The sequence below is a fragment of the Macaca fascicularis genome, chromosome 9 (genome assembly GCF_037993035.2).
Source record: "Macaca fascicularis isolate 582-1 chromosome 9, T2T-MFA8v1.1".
NCBI classification, from domain to species: Eukaryota; Metazoa; Chordata; class Mammalia; order Primates; family Cercopithecidae; genus Macaca; species Macaca fascicularis.
In genome coordinates, this window is record NC_088383.1 from 79,038,335 (window position 1) to 79,065,304 (window position 26,970).

General features: G+C 35.8%; 1 protein-coding gene across 3 annotated transcripts in view; it reads left to right on the plus strand.

Annotated features, from left to right (window-relative positions):
- CTNNA3 (catenin alpha 3) overlaps positions 1 to 26,970 on the plus strand; it is a 1,764,647-nt gene that overhangs the window by 143,481 nt on the left and 1,594,196 nt on the right. For all 3 annotated transcript variants that reach the window (XM_065521050.2, XM_005565734.5, XM_065521052.2), the window contains 2 exons: positions 3,201 to 3,367; positions 21,928 to 22,047. In XM_065521050.2, the coding sequence (XP_065377122.1) occupies positions 3,201 to 3,367; positions 21,928 to 22,047 (287 nt within the window). The remainder of the gene's footprint in view (positions 1 to 3,200; positions 3,368 to 21,927; positions 22,048 to 26,970) is intronic.

Genomic DNA, 26,970 nt, shown 5'->3' on the forward strand with positions numbered 1-26,970 from the left:
AAAATGATGGTGAACTGGCTAAATTCTATAAACCAGTTGTCGTTATCAATACCTTATCAATAGTTGGAACATGTTTCTTTTACCTAGAACATTCCTTTGTATGTCTTCTGACACCTCAGGCAGAGGTAGGTCCTCCTCTGTGTCTCTTAGTACTTTGTACAGGCCTGTACCAGAAACCTGTATCAGTGTTTGATGACTTTCACTTGACTCTGAACTTCTTGGGCTGCAAAAAAACTGTTTCATACTGATATCTATCTCCTGGATACCTAGGATACAGCTGTTTTATAGAGGAAACAACAAATGTTTATCAAAGAAAAGTTAAATAATGTTCATTCACATATTAATTTGGCAATATATAGTCAATGTATTGAATATATGCAACAGAGTAAGCACTATTCTAGATCCTGGGAATGCTGTGGTGACCAGGACCAATGCAACTCTTGCACTTACTAGTTTTATGATCCAGAAGAAAAGACAGGTTTTGATACAATTTGTTATAATAAATTATGAAGGTTATGGTAGATAGCATAGAATCTTACTGTAAGACCTATCTTAGTAATGGGGGGTCCAAGCTTCCCATAGGAAGTGATGTTTAATTTAAGACCAGAGTGTGGGCTGAAACCAGCTGAAAAGGGTTACGAATATTGGGGAAATTAGGGACAAGTCCAGCAATAAGAATTTAAGTTATAGCATCTTTATTAATGTATTTTGGGGGTGACATTTCTCCTTCCAACAGAGCTACCTGACTGGCTTTTCATATTCCCTTAACAAAGACAAGAATATAATAATTGTTTAAATGATCTCTTTCTGAATATGGCTCTTCAGCCAGTTGTTCAACATTCCAATATTTTTAGAGTAAAAAATATGTAATTTTTTGATATATATTTAGTTTTAGTATGTGAAGTCAAAGACAGTATTCTAAAGAGGCTATTATAACTTTCCAAGTCAGAATCACAACAATAAAAAATTAATCTTTTTTTGCGGGCATTCATCTGCTTTCTAAATTTTGGAGGTCAGTTTAACTTTTCACAGTCTTATAGCAGCAATTCTGACTTGCCGAGAACACATGAAAATCACCCACCTATTGGTCTTAAAAATTTACCATCTCTATTAGAAATTTTCCCCAAAGTAACAGTTAATCTTTGTTGAGTGCTTTCCATGTTTAAATACTGTGCTAAATATATTATATGAACTATCTCATCTAAGCATCCAAGAAACACTGTGAGATAAATCATATTTTTACCCCTTTCTCTAGATAAAGACATTGAAGGCATTTAGTGTTCAGGGTCCCAGAACTAGATGGGGCATATAAGAATTTGATCTCAGAAGTATCTAGAGTCATAGTTCCTCACTTGGTATTGCTAAAGAGATCTAAATGAGACATACTAACATGTTGAGACAGTCTCAGACCCTCCTCACAAGTTTTGTCAATTATAAGAAACAGTATTCTTTATATTTTATTTAGTAAAATAATTGATTCAGTTTTCTTTATGCTAAGGTTCATGAGTCAATGAAAACTAAAATATTTACGGATGTAATCCATAAACGGATAAGACAGACCCTTTTGTATATTTTTGATGGGATGACTGTATTTTGGAGAATTTTGTGGCAATATGTAACAAAACTTAAAATTCATTTGCCTGTTGACTCAGGAATTCTACTTTTAGGAATTTATCCTACGGCTAAACTTGTTCATGCGTGTAAAGATACATGTCCTGGGCATTCTGTATAGTATTATATGAAATAGGAAAAAGTTGGAAATGACTTATGTGTTCATTAGGGGCCTGGTAAAATAAGTTACAGTGTATCAATGAAATATGCCTTATGTACTCTTATTTAATACTCATAAAATAGTAGTTATTATTATTAATGAATTTTAAAAAGAAGAAAATGAAGAGTAATGATGTTAAGTGACTTGATTAAGATACTAGGACAGAGACATTGAAGCAGTCTGGCTCCAGAGTACACACTGTTAATTCTTGTGCTATATTGCCTGCTGGTCATCTGTTTCCCAGTATGAAAGGAAAATAAATTGATAAGCAAGAAGAAATTATAGAAAATCTCTCTAGTAGGATACTACTTGTTAAAGGCTCTATATTTTTATCTTCTCTTCTTATAACACATACAATAACTATGTTTTCTTATAAAATCTCTGTGTTTATAAAACATATATTTGTATATATGAATGTATATGAATATATTCAGAAAACATACATATATAAAACATGTATACATTTATGTATATAAAACATATGTATCTATATATACTTATACACATAAATCATACATTCATGTAAAAATTTCTGGACAGATATGCAAGAGCTGAATAGTTGGTGCTTTGGGGGATTAGTTTGGAGACTTTTAAAATTTTTACTTGATGTTCTTTGGTGTGGTGAATTATTCAAAAGTAATGGACATGTATTATAATACTTTTATAATAAAAATAAGTTTAGATTTAAAAACTTAAAAAATAGTGGATGTGGTAATTATCAATTATGCTATTGGATGGGAGTAAAGAGAGATTTTTATTAAATATTTTCATTTTATACCTTTCTGAACTGGGAACGTAAAACAATGAATGAATACATATTTAATAACAAGATATATTTTAAATGAAAAGGCATTAAAAATAGTGAACACAATATTCTTTAACAATTATGCACTATGAAGTACTATTTCTGTGACTAAATCTAGGATATAGTTTATTCATTATATTGACAATTTAGAATAAATTTGCCTACGTTAAACTTTTATCAGAGAGCTGCAGTCTTATTATCTTAAAGACTACCTCTTTTCTAACATCCATTGAGTTACTTTCCAACTCAATAAAGATTTACCTTGTTTTTATAAGCAGGATTGTTTATGATTGAAGCTTTAGTAATAAAACCTTTTACCAGAAACGAGATTCAGCAAAAGCAGAAGTGGACAGCAATTTTACTAGATGTTCCTAGTCAATTGAGCACAATTTTCTTGCAGGAAAATGATATCATGCTTCTTAATTCCAGAATATTTGTCAAAAACAAATGTTAATTTGAAACTGCATTGTTTATTGAGAAACCATGTGTTGACAATTGTCAACTGACAATATTTTTATATTATGCTTAGTCTTGGAATTTACTTGGAATTAGGTTAGCTGATAAATTCTGAAATAGGCATAGTTGAAACTTAAAGTATAACTTATTTGGGGTTGTATTTTTCAGGTGAAGCTCTGAAAGTATCAGCTGAGAGATTTACAGATGACCCCTGTTTTCTCCCAAAAAGGGAGGCTGTGGTTCAAGCTGCCCGTGCCTTGCTGGCTGCAGTGACGAGACTCCTTATCCTTGCGGACATGATTGATGTCATGTGCCTCTTGCAACATGTGTCAGCTGTAAGTAAAAGATGGCTTAGTTTACCTTGGCATTGTCTTCACTTCTAATTTCATTCTCTGAACCTGGCGTTGATCCTAGTGCATCTTGGCTTCACTCTCATTTCTTAACATCACCCTTTCAGAAGCAGACTAGACTGGGTTGTGAAGACTAATGTATACCTCAAAATAAGGAAGCCAGAGTTAGTTCTAAAGCCAATGGGAAATTAAACAGAAGATGGCTTGCTTATAAGGAAATGGCTAGGAAAAGTTATAGACTTTTGATCACTTAAATAACTATGCTCTCTATAAATAAATAACATCATTTAAATAACTATGCTCTCTATAAATAAATAACATAATTATAGAGATAATATATAATAAACATATGAGTATAAATGACTTGGAAAATAGAAAAAGCTTAAGACATTTGGAAATTTATCCTGGTTTGTAAATGAATTCTACTTTGCCACGTCCTCTTGATTCAGGATAAAGAGTGCATGTTTACAGGTAGTCTGTGATGTCTGTAGTAATCCATTAGGAAAATGTAGACATGTATTTAATACAAGTAAATAATGCATATTAACTAGTATGATACAAAGTTAGCAAGATATCCTGAATGCTTTATTTTTTCAGACAAACCCACTTAGCACATTTTTAGTAGAAAGAGAATTTTATTAAAGTCTGTTTTCTTAGTTTGACCAAATCATTAGTAGTGTTCAGATGAAAAGGTTGCAAAGAACTCTTTTTATATCTGTTGTATTTTCTGCTTGAAAAGGACCCTTATACTCTGTCTATAAATACATCTGCATTTTCATAAAGTGTCTGTGATTTTACTATCGCTACTGTATTAAGCAAACAATGGTCTTATTTGATTAACCTTCTTGTCAAAATAATTTTCTCTAACTGCTAAACTAAACCTTTCTTTGCATCTTTCTTTTTGTCTTTGTCTTTTTCTTTTTTTCTTTTTGTTTTTTGAGATGGAGTCTCACATTTTCACCCAGGCTGGAGTGCAATGGTCATCTCGGCTCACTGCAATCTCTGCCTCCCGGGTTCATGCAATTCTCTGGCCTTAGCCTCCCAAATAGCTGGGATTACAGGCACACACCACCATGCCTGGCTAATTTTTTGTATTATTTACTTTTAGTAGAGATGGGGTTTCACTATGTTGGCCAGGCTGGTCTCGAACTCCTGACCTCATGATCCTCTCACCTTGGCCTCCCAAAGTGCTGAGATTACAGGTGTGAGCCAATACACCTGGCCATATCTTTCTTGTATTCACTATTGCTTATTTTAACACTAGAGTGACCCTCTCTTTGTACTTCCATTTTTTTCTTTTGATAGTTTTATTACCATAAAAACAGCAATTCAATCCTTTTTTTTTTTTTTTTAGTTTAAGTAGCTTTTTAGGAAAGGGAATTGTTCTTATCATTAGCAGCTGTTTACTAGAAGATTTGTAGGTGATATAATTGAGCAAAGGTTTCTGTTACTTGGTTCTTGGTTTGTTGAGTAACCATAGACAAATTACTGAACTGATAGTTTTATTACAGTAAAAAGAGCAATTCGATCCTTTTTTTTTTTTTTTTAGTTTAAGTAGCTTTTTAGGAAAGGGAATTGTTTTCATCACCAGCAGCTGTTTACTAGTGGATTTGTAGGTGACATAATTGAGCAAAGGTTTCTGTTACTTGCTTCTTGGTTTGTTTAATAACCATAGACAAATTACTGAACATTTCTGAGATTCATTTGTCTCATATTTGAATACAGACACTAACAAATGCTGTAAAAAAGAAATGGGTACAAAAGATTAAGTGGCAGGTAATTCCTAGTTCCAGTGACATGGTAATACCTAGTTCCAATGACCCAATAATTCCTGTTTTAGACTCTAGATTTGTTGAGATAGGGCAGAATGCAGGACTTTTGTAATGTGAAAACTGCCACCTTCATAACCAATTAGGAAGTAACTGTATATAAAGGATAAAACCACCTTCACTACCATTTTAGTTGAGTGTCCACTAGGAGTTAGGCACAGAGGTCGGTAATTCACCTACATTATGCCATGCAAATGAAGGAGGATGGCATTGTAGATCAAACAAAAGCAAAGTACCTCTTGCAGTAAAAATTAGAGTTAATATTTATTGGGTTTTTATAATGTACCAAACACTGTGCTGGATTATCTCTTTTAATTCAATTCTTATGACAGCCCTATGATCATGATTTCTATTTAACACATGAGAAAACTGAGGCACATTGAATTTAAGTAACTTGCTCAAGGCAACAGGAAAGAATTAAAACTTTTGGAGCTTACTACCCTAATAGTTAAAACAGCTTTAACTACAAACAGCTTTTAAAAGTTTTGGCAAATTCATGGACCTACAACCAGTTGTTGAAGTAAGTTAGATATGCCAGAAGGTGTTTTAAATTCTAACCATCCTCTCTCACACTTAGAGCCTCAATTTCAACTAGATTATATGTCACATATAAGTATGTGTAGTAAAAGAGTGATATGTTATGAAAAAGGAAGTGGCATCTTATCAAAGAGAAGGGAACATCTTTTGTGGTAAATTATGATAGTTTTTCATGGTTTCATCCTCATGAAAAGTTTATATATGAATCATATTATCAACTCAATTCTTTCAAGACTTCATGTAGAATGAAAACCACTAAATTGTTTTTGAGATCATCAAGATTAGAATTATTTAGCCCAACATTTCCCCAAAAGTATTCTGTAGAACATGTCTTGAAAATATGGAAAAGGAAAAAAGTTGTTTCTTTTTGTAAGTTATCATTGCTGCACATATAAATTCCCATGAATGTTTTGATGCACATTAGCACATTAAAGTTGTTGAGAAATATTGCCATGAAGAAGCCTGTTTAACTCGGCTTAACTCAGAATTTCCCAAATGTTTTTGACCCCAGAACTCTTCCATAGTATATTTATCCTGGGACTTTCTGAAACCATACTTTGGGAAATGTCAGTTTGGAATTTTTCTAATAATGTTTATGACAATATTAGCTTCTACTTGGAATCAAAAGAATCATAGTGGAGAAACTTCAGTGCCCTTACAGTTTGATATTTTACGTGAAGTAGAAAGACTCTCTGATAATATGCAATATATGCAACTGCCTAACAGTAGATGATCACTAACAAGGATAACAATCTCAATTTTCTCAGACAGTGAAGCTGATTTTGGACAATTCTAATTGTTGGAGACATATTTCTCAAACTGAGCTTAAAACTGCCTCCCTGCTATTTCAAATAGTGGGTCTAGTTTTGCTTTCTGGAGCAACACAGAATCAAGGCAATAGAAAAAGCTCTTTTCAAATAACTGATGATTACTCTTGGGACTTACCTATGTCTCCCCTTTTCTAGGCTGAAAATTTTTTGACTTTTGAATGTTCCTTATATGGTAGTTCCAGACCACTCTAAATACCATAGAATTTCTATGTATTTTTCAAATTGACTTATATTTCTTTGTATGACTTCTGGTTTCCTGCTGAAATTTTCAATCTTTATTTTGATCTGCTCGACATGGTGAGCAGAACTGTCTGATCCGGAAGGTTTGAGAACTCTGGTGTTTGGACTCCCAGGGTGCCTGCTTCTGCTATCATTTTCCTTGCGTTTGCTCATGGTGTCTTGTCTTAGAATGTGAATGGCTATTTTTGATTGGATACTGAACATTGGCTCTTCTGAAACCCATTTCAGGTAATTTCTCACTGCCTTATTAGCTCTTTGATGTTTTAAGATGAGTTGTTTTATCATCAAACCTTATTTGTTTCCTTCAGCAGAGGATCAGACTGAATTTCTAATTTGCCATTGCAAGAAATAGAAGTCCCCCTAATCATCTCTGTAAATCCTTTTCTATGCACTCTGGATTGTAGGTAACTTCCATAAAATGTTGAAATCAATGTCTTGAAATCAAAACAAACTCTTTGATGTGAACATTCTGTGATATAAATGTACAATTGCATCCCTGATTTAATGTCTAACATGATCTTACCTATCACAATAGCCTTGTCATGTTGTTGGTTCATATTGATTTTGAAAACAGTTAAAACCTCCAACTCTCTGAGCTCAAACTACTCCTAATCCAGGTCTTCCTCCTCTGATACTAGTTTTTTAAAAAATATGTAAAGGTAGAAGTTACATTTATATTCATTGAACTTTATCTTATTAATTCTAGCTTTTTGTTATAGTTCATCAGGATCCTTTGACTCTCAATTTTGTCTTCCTTTCCTAACCTTATGTCATTTTAAAATTTATTCACGAAAAATTGTTTAATGACATGGAAAACAGTATTATATCTTTCTTTTAGATAATATCAATCAAATATGAACACCCTTTGAGAAAAGTTGTTGAAATGAGCTTCAAGCTTGCTTCACTGGGCTGCTGTATAAACCATGCTTCTTTATTTCTTCCTTTTTTTTTGTCACTCAAATTTTATTGTGTACAACATTATCTAACAAAAATTCTATTTGCTTTATACTAAATATAAAATAAGAATTCATAATGAAACAAAACCTACCCAGAGATACATTCTCATCATTGATTTAGAACTGAACGTCTTTACAATTCAAAACTTTAGAGGTTCAAACAATGATAGTTAAGTACTACATATATGGGGTACAAATTACAATGGAAAACAGCAATGATTTCCTCATAAAAGCTGTAAGTTCTTAATTATAAATAGAGATAATAAATGCTTCACATGAAATATCATACAATGAACTATCATAAAATATGCATACATTATATATGTGAAATATACTCAGCTTCATAATTTATAGTCAATGTTGTTATTCATACACGTATACACATATACACCCATATATATATATATACACACACATATATATATAAAAGAGTGTTCTAGGTATCTTTTGAAATTACTCAAGCTCATACGCTATGGAAAAACCAATAGAAATATACAATGTTTCAGACACCATTAGTTTATTTTCTGCTAGAAGACACACGATGCTCCCCTTGTGAATCTATGGAGTTGAGAGTTTCTGTCCTTTCACTCAGCACGTCACCTGCCACTAAACCAAAAGAGAGGTCTGTTTTAGCTTCCTCCTTCCCATAATCAGGATGAATAAGTGGAATGAAGGATACATGATTGCAAGAGTTTGGCAAAGCAGGAATACAAGTTTGCTCTGCTGTGTCCTAGGATTCCAAGTTGATGTGATTAGACACAGAAAGTAAATGGCAAATAACATGAGGAAGGAGATCACAGTTTGCAAAGCTTTTATGTGGACCTCCTCAAGCACTTCTTGAAAGACCTTCTTGAAATCAAGATATATTGTTTGTGGCATTGTAGATTTATCAGTCTAGTAATCTCAGTTATAAAGGAAATGAAATTAGTTTGGCATGACTTGCTTTTTAATGACCCAATAAGAGCTCTAAGTGACCATTGCTTGCCTGCTTTTATTTCTTTTCTCTTTTGTTCTGACCTTCATTTTTTAAATTACTCATAATCCACTTATGATGCAGAACCACTTGTTTGCTGGGATCTTCTTGCACTTAAGATCTCAGTATAATTAGTTTAAACCCTTATTCTGTGTCCTATCAAGTATAATGTTCTCCCCCAAATTTCTGCAAATTCCTTGGGAGCTCATATTTTCAGGTTCAACTCTGGCTCCAAGCTTTTGCTTCCACTGAATTACTTTCATTTATAGATTGTCTTTCTATCTCTATTCTACATTATGTTCACCCAGAATCTGGAGTTGGCCTTTTCCCCTTTCACAAATAGACACACACACACACACACACACACACACACACACACACTCTCTCTCTCTCTCTCTCTCTCTCTCTCTCTCTCTCTCTAACCCTGCCAGAGTAGGCCAGAATATGTGAGTATAGTAAACCTTACAGAAACTTACAAGAAGATGGAAGGGAGGGATTTCTATATTGCAACAATATATTCTAAGTGGCTTCAATTTGTATGTTAGAAATCTTCAAAATCTTATTTAGCAACTCCATCTCATTGCCCTTCCACATTTTTTCTCTCTAGCTACTTTCCCTCAGACTTCTAAATTCTGTTTATGGGAATGCAGTCAAGAATAGTTATCTCTCTAGCACTCGACTTGGCCCCTGCTTATTTGTGTCCTTAGGATATCACTACCCACCTTAAATTACTCATTAAGGTATTTTCTTCAGTATAGGTAGTGCCCTTCCTAAGAAGAATTCTGTAGTCAGCCACCACACTCCCCAATCCTACTATATAATAATCTATTATAGATTTTTGGTGGGAGGAGTGTGTCCACTTTAAAGATGTGAATTTCTCCTGGGCACACACTTTTTTTCCTCCCAAAACAGAGGACTGCCTTTTTATTTCTTGCCCTTATTTTGCATGTAATGGACCAAGGCCTGCCTTTCTTCTCCTCCATCTTTACTATTTCATGCAGGCTTCTGGATTTTTTTTTTTTTTTTTTTTTTTTTTTTTTTTTTTTTTTTTTTTTTTGCCCTCCTGACTCTTACACAAGTTCCTGCTACATTTTCTGTTTTTGTTCTTTATTTCCTAGCATTAAAGAATTCCTCTGAGCTCACAATTTTTTTTAAGTGGTCTTACTCTTATTTTCCTTCTTATGAGTTTTCCTACATAACAGATTTTTTTCAACCCTGTTGAAGTATATTTCAAGTATAATCCCGAATAACTGGGGTTACAGGTGTACACCACCATGCCAAGCTAATTTCTGTACTTTTTGTAAAGACAGGGTTTTGCCATGTTGGCCAGACTGGTCTCAAACTTATTTTCCTTCTTATGACTTTTCCTACATACCAGATTTTTTTCAGCCCTTTTGAAGTATATTTCCTTTTAGATGTCAGATAAATGAGATGTTACTCTCTTTTAATAGCATGTATCTATATAAATTTCCCGATTTTGTAAAGCTTTCTTATTTCTATTAAATTATACTCTCTCCACTGAGACTGCCACAGGAGAAGCAATTACAATAGAACATTTCCAAGGACATAGTCTGAGACTACCAACTAGTGTAAACATGGGTCACTGAGCAACCCGGAAACGGACAAGTACTGCCAAATTAAATAATCAAGGATTCCTGACATGGCACTTTTAAATGTGTCTAGTTCCTTAAGGAAATGTGTGTGTTCTTTTGGGGAAAACAGGTCCAAATGAAAGGTAATAGGGGACACAGGGAAAAAAAATGCTGATATTTCAGTATTTCATCAATTGTAGAAACTTGGAAAGGTATTTTGGCTCTATTGTTACCATTGTTTATAAATTTTTTATAGGAATTTAAGTTAAAATGTTTCTCTCTTTGATACTGTTCAAGTGTTTCAAGCTTTTCTGTGCTATTTGTTCTTCTTAGGATTCCACATCTTGTTTTATTGGCATCTGTATTTTTTTTTTTTTTTGAGACAGAGATTTGTTCTTTTTGCACAGCTGGAGGGCAATGGTGCAGTCTCAGCTCACTGCAACTTCCGCCTCCCAGGTTCAAGCAATTCTCCTGCCTCAGCCTCCCAAGTAGCTGGGACTACAGGCATGCACCACCATGCCAGGCTAATTTTTGTATTTTTAGTAAAACCAGGGTTTTGCCATGTTGGCCAGGCTGGTCTCAAACTCCTGACCTCAGGTGATCTGCCCACCTTGGCTTCCCAAAGTGCTGGGATTACAAGTGTGAGCCACCGTGCCCCGCCTGGCATCTGGATTTCTAAGGGTCAATTTTATTTGGAAGAAAATAGGTTTGGATGGCTTCTGCTTACTGGGTCACGACATTATGGGGAGAAAACATGGCTTTTGGCAGCATGGAGACCTTGCTTGGATCCCACCTGTGTTGTTGATTAGCCAGGTAATTTTGGGAAAGTTAAAAATCTGTGAGCTTTGGTTTCTTCTTCTGAGTTATGGGGAGAATATAACTTATTCTGAATACCTTGAAAGGGTCTTGTGAAGACTGAATGATATTTGACATGAATTACTTGGCAAGAACTGGTATGAGTTCTCTTTCACCTTCTTTTCCTGTTCCATCTTTCTCCACTGTGGTATCTTGCTCCCACTTTTTGGCCCTTGGAGTGAAATGTACTTATTCCTAAAAATGAAGGGAAATTTGACTGTTGAGTTGAACTAACTTTTCTTTTTCCATTTATCATACCATAGTCAGGTTTCATTTGTTTTGGGAATGTTGATCCCTTTGGATTAGGTAATAGACCAACATCTTACAAGAAATGGCTCCAGAATTTAACAACTTTTGTCAAATGTATATTTAACATTTGTCACATAATTTTATAAAGCATTTGTGGACAAACAATAATTCTGACTGTGATGAATATTTATTTTGACAGAAAAATCACACTACCATATTGGCAGCTGAGACTTTTTGAGGCCACCCTCTATTTAAAAGGCAGATATGTACCAACAAAAAGAGTTTCTAAAGCCTTTTATTATTGAACATATCAGCAGCCGATAAAGGGAAAATTACTGTATAATTAAGAGCTGTTAGGAGCTATGTATATTTTGTGAAAGATCTTAGGCAAAATACGTAAAAGCATATTAAGATGTAAAGAAAAAGAGCAAGTCGAGACTGGTATTTAAGATGTGTATTAGTCTGTTTTCACGCTGCTGATAAAGACATACTTGATACTGGGCAATTTACTAAAGAAAGAGGTTTAATGGACTTACAGTTCCATATGGCTGGGGAGGCCTCACAATCATGGCAGAAGGCAAGGAGGAGCAAGTCATATCTTACGTGTATGGCGGCAGGCAAAGAGAGAGCTCGTTCAGGGAAACTCCTGTTTTTAAAACCATCAGATCTCATGAGATTCATTCACTATCACAAGAACAGTGCAGGAAAGACCTGGTCCCTTAATTCTATTACCTCCCACCCAGTTCCTCCCATGACATGTGAGAACTGTGGGAATTACAATTCAAGATGAGATTTGGGTGGGGACACAACCAAACTATATCATTCTGCCCCCAGCCCCTCCCAAATCTCATGTCCTCACATTTCAAAACTAATCATGCCTTCTTAACATTCCCCCAAAGTCTTAATTCATTTCAGCATTAACTCAGAAGTCCGCAGTTCAACGTCTCGTCTAAGACAAGGCAAGTCCCTTCTGCATATGAGCCTGTAAAATCAACAGCAAGTTAGTTACTTCCTAGATACGATTGTAGCAGGACGAGCCACAGACAAAACTCCTCAGACACTGAGTTAAAGAAGGGGTTTATTTGGCCGGGGGCATCGGCAAGACTCCTGTCTCAAGAGCTGAGCTCCCCAATTGAGCAATTCCTGTCCCTTTTAAGGGCTCACAACTCTAAGGGGGTGCGTGTGAGGGGGTCATGATTGAGCAAGCAGGGGGTACATGACTGGGGGCTGCATGCACTGGTAATTAGATCAGAACAAAACAGGATAGGGATTTTCACAGTGCATTTCTATATAATGTCTGTAATCTATAGATAAGATAACCGATTAGGTCAGGGGTCGATCTTTAACTACCAGGCCCAGGGTGTGGCACTGGGCTGTCTCCCTGTGGATTTCATTTCCTTTTAGTTTTTACTTCTTTCTTTGAAGGCAGAAATTGGGCATAAGACGATATGAGGGGTGGTCTCCTCCCTTACAATGAGGGTACAGGCATTGGGTAAATACAACTGTTACAAATGGGATAAATTGGTCAAAACAAAGGCGCTACAGGCCCCATGCAAGTCCACAATCCATCAGGGCAGTCAAATCTTAAAGCTCCAAAATGATCTCCTTTGACTCCATGTCTCACATCCAGATCACGCTGGTGCAAGAGGTGGGTTCCCATGGTCTTGGGCAGCTCTCCCCCTGTGGCTTTGCAGGGTACAGCCTTCCTCCTGGCTGCGTTCATGGGTTGCCATTGAGTGTCTGTGGCTTTTCCAGGCGCACTGTGCAAGCTGTCAGTGGAGCTATCATTCTGGGGTGGGTCTGGAGGACAGTGGCCCTCTTCTCACAGCTCCACTAGGTGGTGCCCCAGTAGGTACTCTGCGTTGGGCCTCCAACCCCACATTTTCCTTCCATACCTCCTAACAGAGGTTCTCCATGAGAGCCCTGCCCCTGCAGCAAACTTCTACCTGGACATCCAAGCATTTCCATAAATCCTCTGAAATCTAGACAGAGGTTCCCAAACCTCAATTCTTGACTTCTGTGCACTTACAGGCTCAGCACCACATGGAAGCTGGCAAGGCTTCAGAAGTTGCCTTCTGAAGCCACGGCCTGAGCTTAACATTGGCCCCTTTCAGCCATGGCTGGAACCCTGGGACAAAGGGCTCAAGTCCCTAGGCTTCACACAGCACGGGGACCTTGGGCTTGGCCCAGGAAACTGCTTTTTCCTCTTAGGCTTCCTGGCCTGTGATGGGAGGGGCTGCTGTGAAGGCCTCTGACATGCCCTGGAGACATTTTCCCCATTGTCTTGGCGATTAACATTTGGCTCCTCATTACTTATGCAAATTTCTGCAGCTGGCTTGAATTTTTCCTCAGAAAATGTGATTTTCTTTTCTATCACATTGTCAGGTTGCAAATTTTCCAAACTTTATGCTCTGCTTCCCTTATAAAACTGAATACCTTTAACAGTACCCAAGTCACCTCTTGAATGCTTTGCTGCTTAGAAGTTTCTTAAACCAGATACTGTAAATCATTGCTCTCAAGTTCAAAGTTCCACAAATCTCTAGGGCAGGGGCAAAATGCCACCAGTCTCTTTGCTAAAACATAACAAGAGTCACCTTTGCTCCAGTTCCCAACAAGTTCCTCATTTCCTGCTGAGACCACCTCAGCCTGGGCTTTATTGCCCATATGTATATCAGCATTTTGGGCAAAGTCATTCAACAAGTCTCTAGGAAGTTCCAAACCTTCCCACATTTTCATGTCTTCTTCTGAGCCCTCCAAAATGTTCCAACCCCTGCCTGTTACCCAGTTCCCAAGTTGCTTCCATATTTTCAGGTATCTACAGCAGTACCCCACTCTACTGGTACCAATTTACTGTATTAGTCTGTTTTCATGCTGCTGATAAAGACATACCTGAGACTGGGAAATTTACAAGAGAAAGAGGTTTAATGGATTTACAGTTCCACCTTGCTGGGGAGGCTGCACAATCCTGGTGGAAGGCAAGGAGGAGCAAGTCGCATCTGATGTGAATGATGGCAGTCAATGAGAGAGCTTATGTAGGGAAACTCCCGTTTTTAAAACCATCAGATCTCGTGACACTCATTTGCTATCAGGAGAACAGTGCAGGAAAGACCCGCCCCCATAATTCAATCACCTCCCACCGGGTTCCTCCCATGACATGTGGGAATTGTGGGAGTCATAATTCAAGATGAGATTTGTGTGGGAACACAGCCAAACCACATCAAGATATAAGAGGAGAAATAAGAAATAGAGACAAATATGGCACACTTGCTTTTGATTTGTCATGAATTTCCTATTGGAAATTTTAGGGAAGAAGAAAATTTTTTTCAAACATATATATATTTTAAATTTTATTTTTAATTAATATGGATACATAATAGTTGTACTTATTTATGGGGTACATGTGATATTTTGATAAAAGCATATAATGTGTAATGATAAAATCAGGGTAATTGGAATATCCATCATCTCAAGCATTTATCATTTCTTTGTGTTAGGAACATTCTGATTCCACTCTTTTAGTTACTTTGAAATATGTGATAAATTATTGTTAACTATGGTCTTTATATTGTGCTACCAAACACCAGATTTTTTTTCCATCTAACTTTATTTTTATATCCATTAACTATCCATTCTATATCCCCCTATTTTGACAAGTAAAAATTATATACATTTATAGTATATAACATGATGTTTTAATATATGTATACATTCTGGAATGACTAGCTCAAGCTATTTAACATATATGCATTACCTTTTATACTTATCAATTTTTTGGTAGTGAGAACACTTAAATTTACTCTAGCAATTTTCATATATATAATTTATTGGTATTAACTGTAGTCACCATGATGTACAATAGATCTCTTGAGATTATTCCTCCTGTTTAATTGAAATTTTATGACCTTTGACAATACAAATTTAAACCATGTAAAATTTTTATTTTTAAAGAAAGAATCAGCACCTTTCCAGTTATCTCTGATTTGATTAATTAATTAATCACCTCAGCAAATCATTATTTTTGTGTGCTTACTTTGTGGCAGTCACCATCACTCTAGTATGTGCTAGGGATTCAAATTTCTAAAAATACCATAATGATCCTGCTCTCCTGGAATTTACAGACTAGATAAAAAGTAAATTAACAATATGTTATTATGGTAGAGGTTGGTACAAAGTGTTATGGAGGTGGGAATTGTATTAAGAGAGGGTATGTTGAATGAATACTATGTGGCTGAGTTTGGAGAGTTGACTAGAGAAAGAAGGTAGTGGGGCAGAGGGCGTTTTACCTGCAGAGGAGGATGTATGCTGAAAGACTTGTAATAGTCCTGAATGGCTGAGATGAAGGGTAAACTGTGTGGGAGGAACAAGAGTTGAAGCTGGAAAGGTAGGCACAGACCCAATTTGAAAGGTCTATGTGCTAAGTTGCAAAGTTTGAACTATAGTCTGAAAGCTAAGGGGAAACCATTAAAGAATTTTAAGCAGGGTAATGATGAGGGGACTTCACAAAGTTCATAGAAAAATGGAATTAAAAGAAAAAAATAAAAAATATGAACTTTGTTTCTCATCATAAGCTCCATCAAGTTGAAGACACTTTTGTAAATAATGATACTAGCCACTTAGTTCATCCCTGAAGAACTGAATGTCCTGGAATTTAACTGTGCCAATGCAGTCTTTTTTACATTATTAACTGAAGAAATATGAATGCCCTTTAAATATTTTTTGAGATTTGGAAACAAAAAGAAGTCAGAAGGAGCCAAACCAGGACTGTAAGGTGGATACCTCATGATTTTATATTGAAACTTAAATGATTGCCTTTGTTTGATGAGAGGAATGAGCAGAATGAGCAGGAGCTTTGTGGTGGAGAAGGACTCTGGTGAAGCTTTCCCGGTGTTTTTCTGCTAAAGTTTTGGCTAGCTTTCTCAAAACACCCTCACAATAAACAGATACTATCATTCCGTGGTCTTCCAGATAATCAACAAGCAAAATTCTTTGAGCATCTTAAAAAATGATTGCCATGATCTTTGGTCTCTTGACTGGCTTGCTTTTGCATTGACAGGGCCACTTCCACCTTTTGGTAGGTATTGCTTTGATTGTGCTCAGTCTTCAGGATCATACTGGTAAATCCACGTTCGTCTTTTGTTACATTTCTCAAAAGGAATACTTAAAGAGCTTGATGAAATTAAAATTGTTAAAATATTTCAGTGAAAACTCTGGTCTTATCTGCAACTGATCTGTGTGCAACAATTTAGGCATTCATCCAGGCGAAATTTGCTCAACTTAAAATTTTCAGTCAGAGTTGTATAAGCTGAACCAGTACAGATGTCTATAATGTTGGCTATTGCTTCTGGTGGTAATTGTTTGTCCTCTTCAATTAGGGCATAAACAAGATTAAGTTTTTCCTTACAAATTGATGTGGATGGTCTGCTGCTGTGGGTTTTGTCTTCAACATCATCTTGACCCTTCTCAAAATGGGTTATCCATTTGTAAACTGCTGATTTCTTTGGGGGCATTGCCCATAAACCTTTTTTTTTTTTGACGTGGTCTTGTTCTGTCACCCAGGCTGGAGTGCAGTGGTGCGATCTCGGCTCACTGCAACCACTGTCTCCTGGGCTCAAGCAATTCTCTTGCCTCAGTCTCCCAAGTAACTGGGATTACAGGCGCATGCCACCATACCCGGCTAATTTTTGTATTTTTAATAGAGATGGGATTTCACCATGTTGGCCAGGCTGGTCTCGAACTCCTGACCTCAAGTGATCTGTCAGCCTTGGCCTTCCAAAGTACTGGGATTACAGGCATGAGCCACTGCGCCTGGCCAAACTTTTCATAAAGCATCAATGATTTCGTCATTTTTCCAACCATGCCTCACCATAAATTTGATGTTTCTCACAGTGTCAAGCCCAGTGCTTTGCACAGTGATGCTGTTCTAGAAACAATTATTGAATGACCCTTTTGTTCAGTCCTTGTTCACTACTGAAAGGTGTCATGAGCTTAATGACAATGGTCTTTTCAATTTTATGGAACTTGTAAGTTTATAAAGCAGTAACCTATAAAGCTAGATTGCAAAACCTGTTAGGGTAAGAGTTGTTTCTCTTTTGTTTTCCTCTGTTTCTTACATGTCTGGTATGTTGCTCATTGAGAAATGTTTGTTGAATGAATGTCTTTTTTTTTCCTCAACTGATTTCACAACAACTGAATGAAGTAGGCAGGCAAAGACAGTTTGTCCTGTGTTATAGATAACACAATCAAAATTGAAATAGTAATAACTTGTCCAAAGTGATGCAGTTTTAAAATGGCATAGCAAGGACTTGAACCTCAGACCTCAAGACCAGTGTGCCTTCACCTACATAGAACTGTTTCTAATTTAGATCTCAAGCCCAGTTTTGCCCTATGTTCTTAACTTTTATAATCATTCCTTACAGCCAAAAAAAAAAAAAAATCATTTGAGGTATGTGTGTGAGCTTTAATTTTCTGCTTCAGTTGTAAACTTCCTTTTAACGAGTGGTATTATCATCTTGTAAGTTCATTTGGAAAATATGTATGAAAGTCAATGGATTAAGTTCAGAAACATTAAGTAATTTCTTTCTCTGTAATACTTTATTTTTGATTGTTCTGTGGTTGCCATATTTAAGTAAGGTAGATTAGCCATTTCTTATGCTTAAAACAATTTCTTTTTACTCTAAGTATTAATATTTATAGAGGATCAATATATTATTTCTTTGACTATTGTTTCCTTTTGCTTTAGTCTCTAGAAACTTTTGGCATTGTTTCAAACAGACAATTTAGGGACACTAAGATCACACTTGGTGATATAATGCTTTCCATCAGGCACTTCTTGGATACCCTTTTGTACACATATTGCTGCGAGTATGGGATTTCTTTTCATGCTACGGGTAGCATCCAGCACCTTGTATAAATGCATGAAATACTAAATAAGAAAAAAATGATGACTGTGGAGCTAGCTCTTGTTTTGGAGCAATGCTACTTGATGTTTTTAAATTACGGGAATTAGTAGGCTGCTGGAGCTTTAGAGTTATTTGAATCAATCGATCTGATTACAAAAGGAAGCCAGGGCGTTGGCATTGAGGGCGAGGAAAACTTTGTTTGCCAGAGCCTTGGCTGCATTTTTTTTTCCTGCTGTTTCAGCCTATTTCTTCGTATCTTTCTCAAATTACTCCATGAATCTACATAATTTACATGAACTCATTGGATGCATAATTTGTATAGAACATTGGCTTAGATTTATTTATATATGTATTGTCAGGAAAAAGGAGAAAAAAATGTATCTGGGAAAAGGGACTGCTGAGACAAAGTAGACATTTCCCTGTTGCCTTTTCTATGCTTCTCTTTCTTGCAAAACAATTTGTCAGCTATTTTAATGTGAGATGAACAATTATAGTTTCTGCTGTTTTATTTGATGGGTTACTATTATTATTTCTGAGCAGAAATAATTTGATGAGAAAACACACTCTGGGAGTGTTGACAGTGCTTACTTTCCCAGTAAGTGTTGGGTTTAGGGATATTGTTTTTCTCCACCCATTCTTATCTTGTATGTCCAAGGTTTGTTTTGGGTTTAGTCTAATTCACTGAGCTTTTTAAAGTTTGAGTTTGGTTTATAATGAGTTAAAAAAAAGCACACAGGAAAAATTCAAGGTTCAACAAATTATTCTGGGGTTTTTGGCTCATTTTAAATTCCCACTCAAAACTTTGAATAAGTAAAATCCAGGAGTATTAAAAATCTCTTGAATTAATTGTGCTTCCTTTCCCCAACTTGTCTCCAACCGGGAGATCATTTATTTGGAGAAATAATCAATATAAAAAAATTATCATGTACTGAACAAATATAGAAAATCTTGGAGGTTTGTTTCAATGATTAACCATTGTGGCCTGTTAAAAAAAAATGTTCAAGTCAAGTGAATGCTCTTTAAAATCTAGGCCTCAACCTAACTTTTATCTTCCGTACTTCAGCATCATTTGCAAAGTAAGATTATTGCTTTCACTCTTTAGCATCTTTAAGTGTAAATGTGTGCAGGTGGGGATGGGGTGTGTTCAATAGGGAGCTAAGCCAGAGCTACACCACAGGTTTCATATGACCTCTCCTTGACAATTAATTGCTTTTGTAAGCAAAAAAACTGCTTAAATGAATGGAATTATCATGGTTTTACAGTATTTTGAACTCTTTATTATCAATAAATGGAGGATGTAATTCCTGATAACGAAAGTTCAAGCTGAACTCTCCATATTATACAAACTCCGACCTTTAGTTAAAATATTCTTGTGATGATGTATTGTTACTGGATTTTCTCCATTACTTCTTTGGCCATGGGCATATTACTGGGAAGTGTTGGTTTTTTGTGTTTTTTGAACACTCTTTACAAGTGTGTTTGCTCTAAAGTTCCCATTTGGAGCTGTATAATGTTCACAGAGATAAATATGAAGAAGAAATATTTAAGAAGTAGAGCTAATATTTCTTAGGGAAGACAAAGTGCGGGGGCTAAAACATGCTTTAGAGTTAAATGGATTTGTCAGTGAAATAGCTTGTATTATTTAAATCATAGATAAAATTACTTAAATTTTTTAGAATCTTAAATAAGGTTTTATTTTGATTTGAACATAGTGAGAATGAACCAAGAAATGGGCAAGGCATAGAAATGATTATACAATACGATAAATATTTCATATAAAGGTCATTAAAATTACGTTAAAAGAAATTTGTTTGTTGTTATAAGTGGGGAAAATGAACTGATTTTGGCTGTGTTTGAAGTGTTGGGTAGAATTGGTTTCCATGTGAGACTCTTAAAAGACTTCCTGTCCTTTGGGGCCCAATTCAAATTCTCTTACGTCTTCTATGTGGTCTGAGTCCCTCAGTCAATATCAGTGAGTTTTCTGAGTTTTCACCAATGTTACCTTTATCTCTTTTTTTTGCATTCTCTTTACTACCTTGCCTGTGTTAGAGTTAAGGATAGAGTAGAAAGAACATGAACGTTGTAATAGAAACCCAGTTCAATCAAACTTTCTGAAACCCAGTTTACTCAATTGTAGAATGAGAAGAGAAATAGGAACTCCTGTGGTTCTTGTGAAGATTCAATTGGAAAGCATAAAGTACCTGGGGCTGAGCAGGCACTCAGTAAGTGTCAGTGTCCATCTCATTTCCGAATTTCATGTCTAGTTTCTCCAATGGTCTAAGTTCCTTCAGGGCAGGAAATGTCTTTTATATTCATAGTGCCTTGTGCATATAGGTTCTAAATGATTATTTGTTGAATTTAATTTAATGTCCTGTCATGGAATCTTAGCACTGTTATTTCCCGTTTCTTTTCCCTCTGTCACCTTGGATTGAGATAAACATGTTACTTTCTTGATATTAGGGATTTAATTCAGTAGAATGCCATTTTAATATGATTTATTTCATAGAGTTTGATATAGGAAGGGTCAAATAATTTCCCTGGAAACTTAATTATATTCTATAAAATCTTATTAGCCTGTCTCATGGCATATAGTCACAGTGGAGTTCTGGTGTGTTTAAGATGGTCAAGTCTCTATCTGGAGAAATCTGTCTAATGGCACAGAGTGAGAATATGGGAAATAAATGACATAAAGAGAGAGCAAATGCAAATGTCTTGCAAATTACATTACTTGACATTTTCAGTCACTAACCCTCCAAAGTATGTTCTAATTTACTAAAATAAACCAAGAATCCAATTTCTTGTGAGCTTCCTTTGCTTAATTAATTATTAGTAGCAGACAGCATTCTGTAGTTTGTTGCAATTTTTCACCTTTGTATTTATCTAGTACCTGATTTAAAAAGAATGGGAGCATTCTGATTCAGCAGAACTGATCAGAACTCTCTTTCTGCTCATAGCTCATCTGTGTTATAGAGCAGAAATGAAAAAATGTTTGCTGAACATGCCACATATGCTTTGATCATCAAAATGTTAAGTTTTCCTTCCTTCTCAAAATACAAGCTCTGAGAGATCTTCCTTGCTGAAGTTTGTTGGGTAACCTATTCTGCATAGATATTATTATAGAGGCAAGCCAGATCCCATGCTATTATAGCAAAATATCATGTAAGCAACTACATTTTCATAAATTTGTTTGTTTCTATGATTGAAATGTGAGCACTCTTTAATGCTTCCTTATTATGATTTGAAATTATACATTCACTGTGCTTTTTAAAAAATTTAAAAGCAGAAGTGTATCTTAAAAGATGAACTTTCTTTTTTATTTTTTTAAACGAAGTATGCTTTTTTGTTAGAATGAAGACTAAACAGGCTTCTCATGCATGCAATAATGTTGATTATACTTAGAATACGGTTTATAACTCTTTGTGTGTCCCTAATTATTTCATTGGAAGATAATTAGCTAGCATTTGTTATCACTGTATTATGAATGGGAGAAACTGAGGCTCATTATCGACTCTTTGTGTTAGCAAGTTGAGAATTTGAGAACAATCTGCTGCTATCCTAATGATCTGCTTTTGTTTTCAATTTCAGTTTCAAAGGACATTTGAGTCTCTCAAAAATGTTGCCAACAAATCCGACCTCCAGAAAACCTACCAGAAGCTTGGGAAGGAGCTGGAAAATTTGGATTATTTAGCCTTCAAACGTCAGCAGGTAGGGGTCAGAGCTCTCCTTGGTGGAGGAGATGAACACTTTAGGCTTCCTGCCATCCTGCCTGTCACAGGTGCAGGTGGGTCTGAGGAAACTTATCTTCTAATGGTTAGAGCAGAAACAGGTTGTGTTGTGCTGATCTGCTGTGTTCATATGGCTTCCCACAGTGTTCAATGTGGTCCTTGCTTTTAGATGTGTACTTTAGGGGTTTCCACATGTGTCCTCATACCTCGCTTAAAAAAAATTCCTGCTGGTTTGTGAAAATCCAGCTACCCTTTGACTAGGGACGCTTCAGCGGCATAAAGGAAATCTCTATAATGGCTTGGCCAGTTGGCTTTTATATTTGACCTGGGGAGAAAAATCACCTTAAGACCAGGATAAGGTTGTGGGTGTACATGCAATATTAAGGAAAATAGTCATAAATATGCCAAAATATGAATCGATCTTTAGTTTTGTTTGACCTTTGAAGATGAGTAATTTGCTAAGTGTGGAAGATAGAAGGAAAATTTGCTTTTCAAATGCACGGTTTTTATTGCCTCCTTTTGTAGGCCCCAAGATAAATAGAGAGCTGAAATAAACTTTTATAGGGTTTGTTTTAGAATTTGTACTTTATAACCGAATATTCATCATGATTAAATGCTGTGTGTTTTGTAGACACTAGCACAGTAGCTCGCTACTCTTCCTAGACTGGATCTGCTCCAGTTTCTTCACAGCCACTAGGTGTCAGCATTGTCAAGCTTTTACTTCCACCAAAGGTTTATTCTGATCAGAATAGGCAGTTAGACGTTTAAATGAGGTTGCATGAAATTGGGGAATGTGCTCCATGATGGATAGCGTCTAGAAAAATGACTAAATGTCTGACTTGCATGGCCAGGCATCGAGTCGATCACTTGAGAGACTTTCCTCTTAGCGTAGCAAAGGGCGTGGCATTCTTGCCATTGCCTAATTCACAAGCTTTGGATCCTTTTGGATGAAGGTTTTCAACGCGGAACTTTCTATACTTAGTTAAATCTCATGAAGTCAACATGATATGGTCTAGAATTATTGGGCCAAAAAGAGAATTGTGTTCTAGGTATTGCTCTATCACAGATGTTACATGGACATTTAACCTTTCTATGGTCCTGTTTTCCTAGGGGTTATATTTATTTTATAGAATGTTCCAGGACAAATACATTACTTTTGCACATACATTAATTTACATGAAAAAGGATACAATGTCCATTTAAATTTTGTTTTTTTAAAAAAATTAATGAGGTTCTAGGTATTAGCACTTGATGGTTACTGAGTGCTACTACAACAAACCCCCAGAGGATGCTGCTTAGCATTCACACCAGAGTCACTCCTCTGGCCTATGCAACTTTTAGTACAGTTTTGTTTCCGAAACCTTCCACGGAGGGGTCTTTGAGCTGGCAGACAGTAGTCACTGTACTCTTCTGTTATCCTTTCTCATTAACACATTTTCAGTGATTGGATTCTTTTACTAGCTAATTGTGAATTTGGAAGAAGGTAAATACCTCAAGGGCAGAAGGGTAGAACTCTGGGAGAATGGCATTGAGGATAGGTGGGTAAATTATATGTGCGTAAAGAAAAGATGAGCATATGGAGTGTGTGTATATATATATGCATATATAAATCATCTATACTATTTATTAAATGAAACGCATATGCCACGTGGTATGATTTAAACATTTATGAATGAAATCTTTAAATGCTTATAACAATACAGTGAGCTGGCTTTTATTAGCACCATTTTACAGATGAGAAAACTGTTAAGGAAGTTAAGTAACATGCCTAAGGTCATGGAGCTAATAAGGCATGAAACTGGGCTTCAAATCTAAATCAAGTCTGACTTCAAACCTGGAGTGTTATGTCTTCTTGATGGGCAGGGTCAAAGGGTCAGAACATCAGCTCTTCTCTAGCTTGGTGGGATTTGTCTTTTATCTCTCGTTCTATTCCTTTGAAGCTCCAAAACCTGATTAAGCACACACCAGAAAGTGTTTTTCTTCTAATAGAAAAGATTCAGGTCTCTGTAAAATTGCCAATTTAGCAAGAAAGTTTCCTCTTTATAAGACAGTATTCTTTGTGTTAGAGAATTAGTCATGGTTTGTTCCCTGGTCCAACCGTATTTATCATTCCGCATTGGGACAGAACATAAGCTCCATAAGGACAGGGCCTCGTCTGTCACCTTTAATGCTGTATCCTCTCCAGTGCTCACAACAGTATCTGACTCATGGCAAATCCTCAGTAAATATTATTGGTGGTGGTGTTGCTATGAACAAAGAACCATGCCAAAAGGTTTGACCTCAGATTATAGGCAATTAAAATCAATGTGTTTTGCTACATTTTTAAAATTCAAAAGAGCATAAGCCTTTCGCTTCCTGGATACCACGGGCTGAGAGATTGTCCCTTGCCCCTATGTATTATTGAGGTTTTCTCCTAACACATTTTATTCTTCTATCCATTTTTTAAAAGAAACACAAAATGCCAGTGTTAACTCTGAATTATGGATTTCCAATGAATTGACTATAATTATTTTATTGGAGTCATCCATTAGGTTTTATTTTCTGTCCCCTTCTATGATATTTTTAACATTTTTGAGAGATTTTTGAGAGATTTCTTTCTCGGCACAAGATAGACTACTGGAGTACTTTGCTCCGTTCTCTCACCTCTGTTTTTCTGAGGTTACTGTGTTTTCTTTCCTAGGTATGAACTTAGCATTTATTTATTTAAAAGAGGAGTGCCGGTGCATCAGCTATTCCTTGGGTACAAGCATCTCTACATTTTCCTACTTTCAGAAAGACTAATGTTGAAATAGCTTTGATTGGAAAAGGTGAGAGAGGAGGTTGTGATACGTGAGGTGGTGGATTTACCGGGAGGAGTCAGCCTGAAGTAAACAGATGACAAAGCAGGATTAACTGGAGAATCTAGACACTCTTTTGGTTCTTACTATCAAAAGGCAGGTACAGTCTTGGAGTTTATCTGCTTGAACTTCTTGGTTTTCATCCTTCTAGTTGGTGTGACATAGGAATGGTAATAGCAAGTTCCAGTTATTACATTGATCCCAGATTTATGTATTAATTTGAGTGCTTATAAATCAAGAGCTTTCTTTAGAGCTTTCATTTTGTGGAGTAAAACAAAATAAGGTTTGATAATGTGGACTCGAATGTAATTCATTCCTCTCTTTATCTACCCTTAAAACTTATAATAACATTATAAAACACATCCATTTCCAGAGGCTTCTGAAGTCTTTTGATATAAAATAAAGTTGACATTATTGAGTTGAATATTATATAGACTAAAGCACATTTACACATTGATACAAAAATAAGTAAAATTAAATTATTGCACTTCAGACCTACATGCATGTTGAAACACATCACATATCTGATTCTTGTCTCTCTCATCCCGGCATGCTATTCTTGCCTTCTGACCTGTCCACAAGGTTTATATAACTTGGTATTTAGAATATACAGCCCCTTTGATTTTATGTACTTAAATCATTCTTTAAAGTCAAACTGAAGTCTAGCCTCCCTCGTATCACCTCCTCCTGTGACCTCTAGTCAATATGTTAACTCTTCACTCTTTGCCATTCTTAGCTTTTATCTGTGTCATACATTTTAGCATCTGATTGATGATATACTCATTGAGAATCTATGTCGTACAGTGATTAGAGTGTGAGCTTTGTAGTTACCCAAACCTGGTTAGACTGTTTGTACTGGGCACCTGAGTTTCTTTTTAAAAAGCATCAGAAAAATAACCCCTAACTTAAACAGCTTGGTTTGAGGAAACAATATATCAAGTATCAAGTAAGTCCTATAAAATATGTATAAAGGACTTAACATTGCACCTGATATGTGTTTAGTATAACTGGTAGCTATTATAATGTTTTGTCCATTTTCTTAAATAGGTTGTAAGTTCCATAAGGGATATGGATATGTTCTTTATTTTGTATACTTCTGTGCTGTACATAGGGTCCAGCACTGTTCTGAACATATGGCATAGAATGTTTTTGGACATACATAGTCTAGCAGTTGGTGATCTATGTAACAAAAAGAACATGTTGACACCTCTTGAGAAGGGAGCTGCAACATTTGGTTCTAATATGTTTCTAAGGTGGTGTCTCTTGATGGGCAGTTAATGTACTGAGGACTTGTACTATGACAATCTGCTGGGGGAAGTGGGTCCAGTGTTCTGGCTAACATCCAATTCAGGTTAATAATTACATTCTATATACCCAAACTTCCCTTATGCTTCCAGGTATTGTTCAGCACATGATACTTTGTTAGTGATGATGCTCAGGAGTGAACAACTGCTTTTTTTTCTTTTACTAAATTGGGTGTGTGACCCCTTTTAGATAATTTCAAAGCCAGAAGGGTACATAATACCTTGGGATAAAAATTGAATTTAAAAAATCTTTTATATAAAAGAAAAAAATAGAAATAAGTTAGATAAAATTTATTTGATAAAAATGACTGAGGGTTAACATTCTTCTATTGAAAAATAAAATTCTACTTGTTATCTCTTATCTTTTTAATGATAGCCATCCTAACAGGTGTACAAGACAAGAGATAACAGGGGTTGGTGATGATGTGGAGAAAAGGAAACCTTTGCACATTGTTGGGAATGTAAATTGGTATAGTCATTTCAGAAAAAGTATAGAGGTTGCTAAAAAATATAAAATAGAGCTATCCTAAGACCTGTCAATCTTACTTTTGGGTATATATCCAAAGAAAATGGAATCAGTATCTTGAAGAGATAGCTGCACCCCCACATTCATTGCAGCATTATTCACAACAGCCAAGATATGGAAACAACCTAAGTGTCTATTGACAGATGAATAACGAAAATGTGGTATACATATATGCAATGAAATATTATTTAGCCTTAAAAAGGAAGGAAATCCTGCCTTTGCAATAGCGTGGTTGA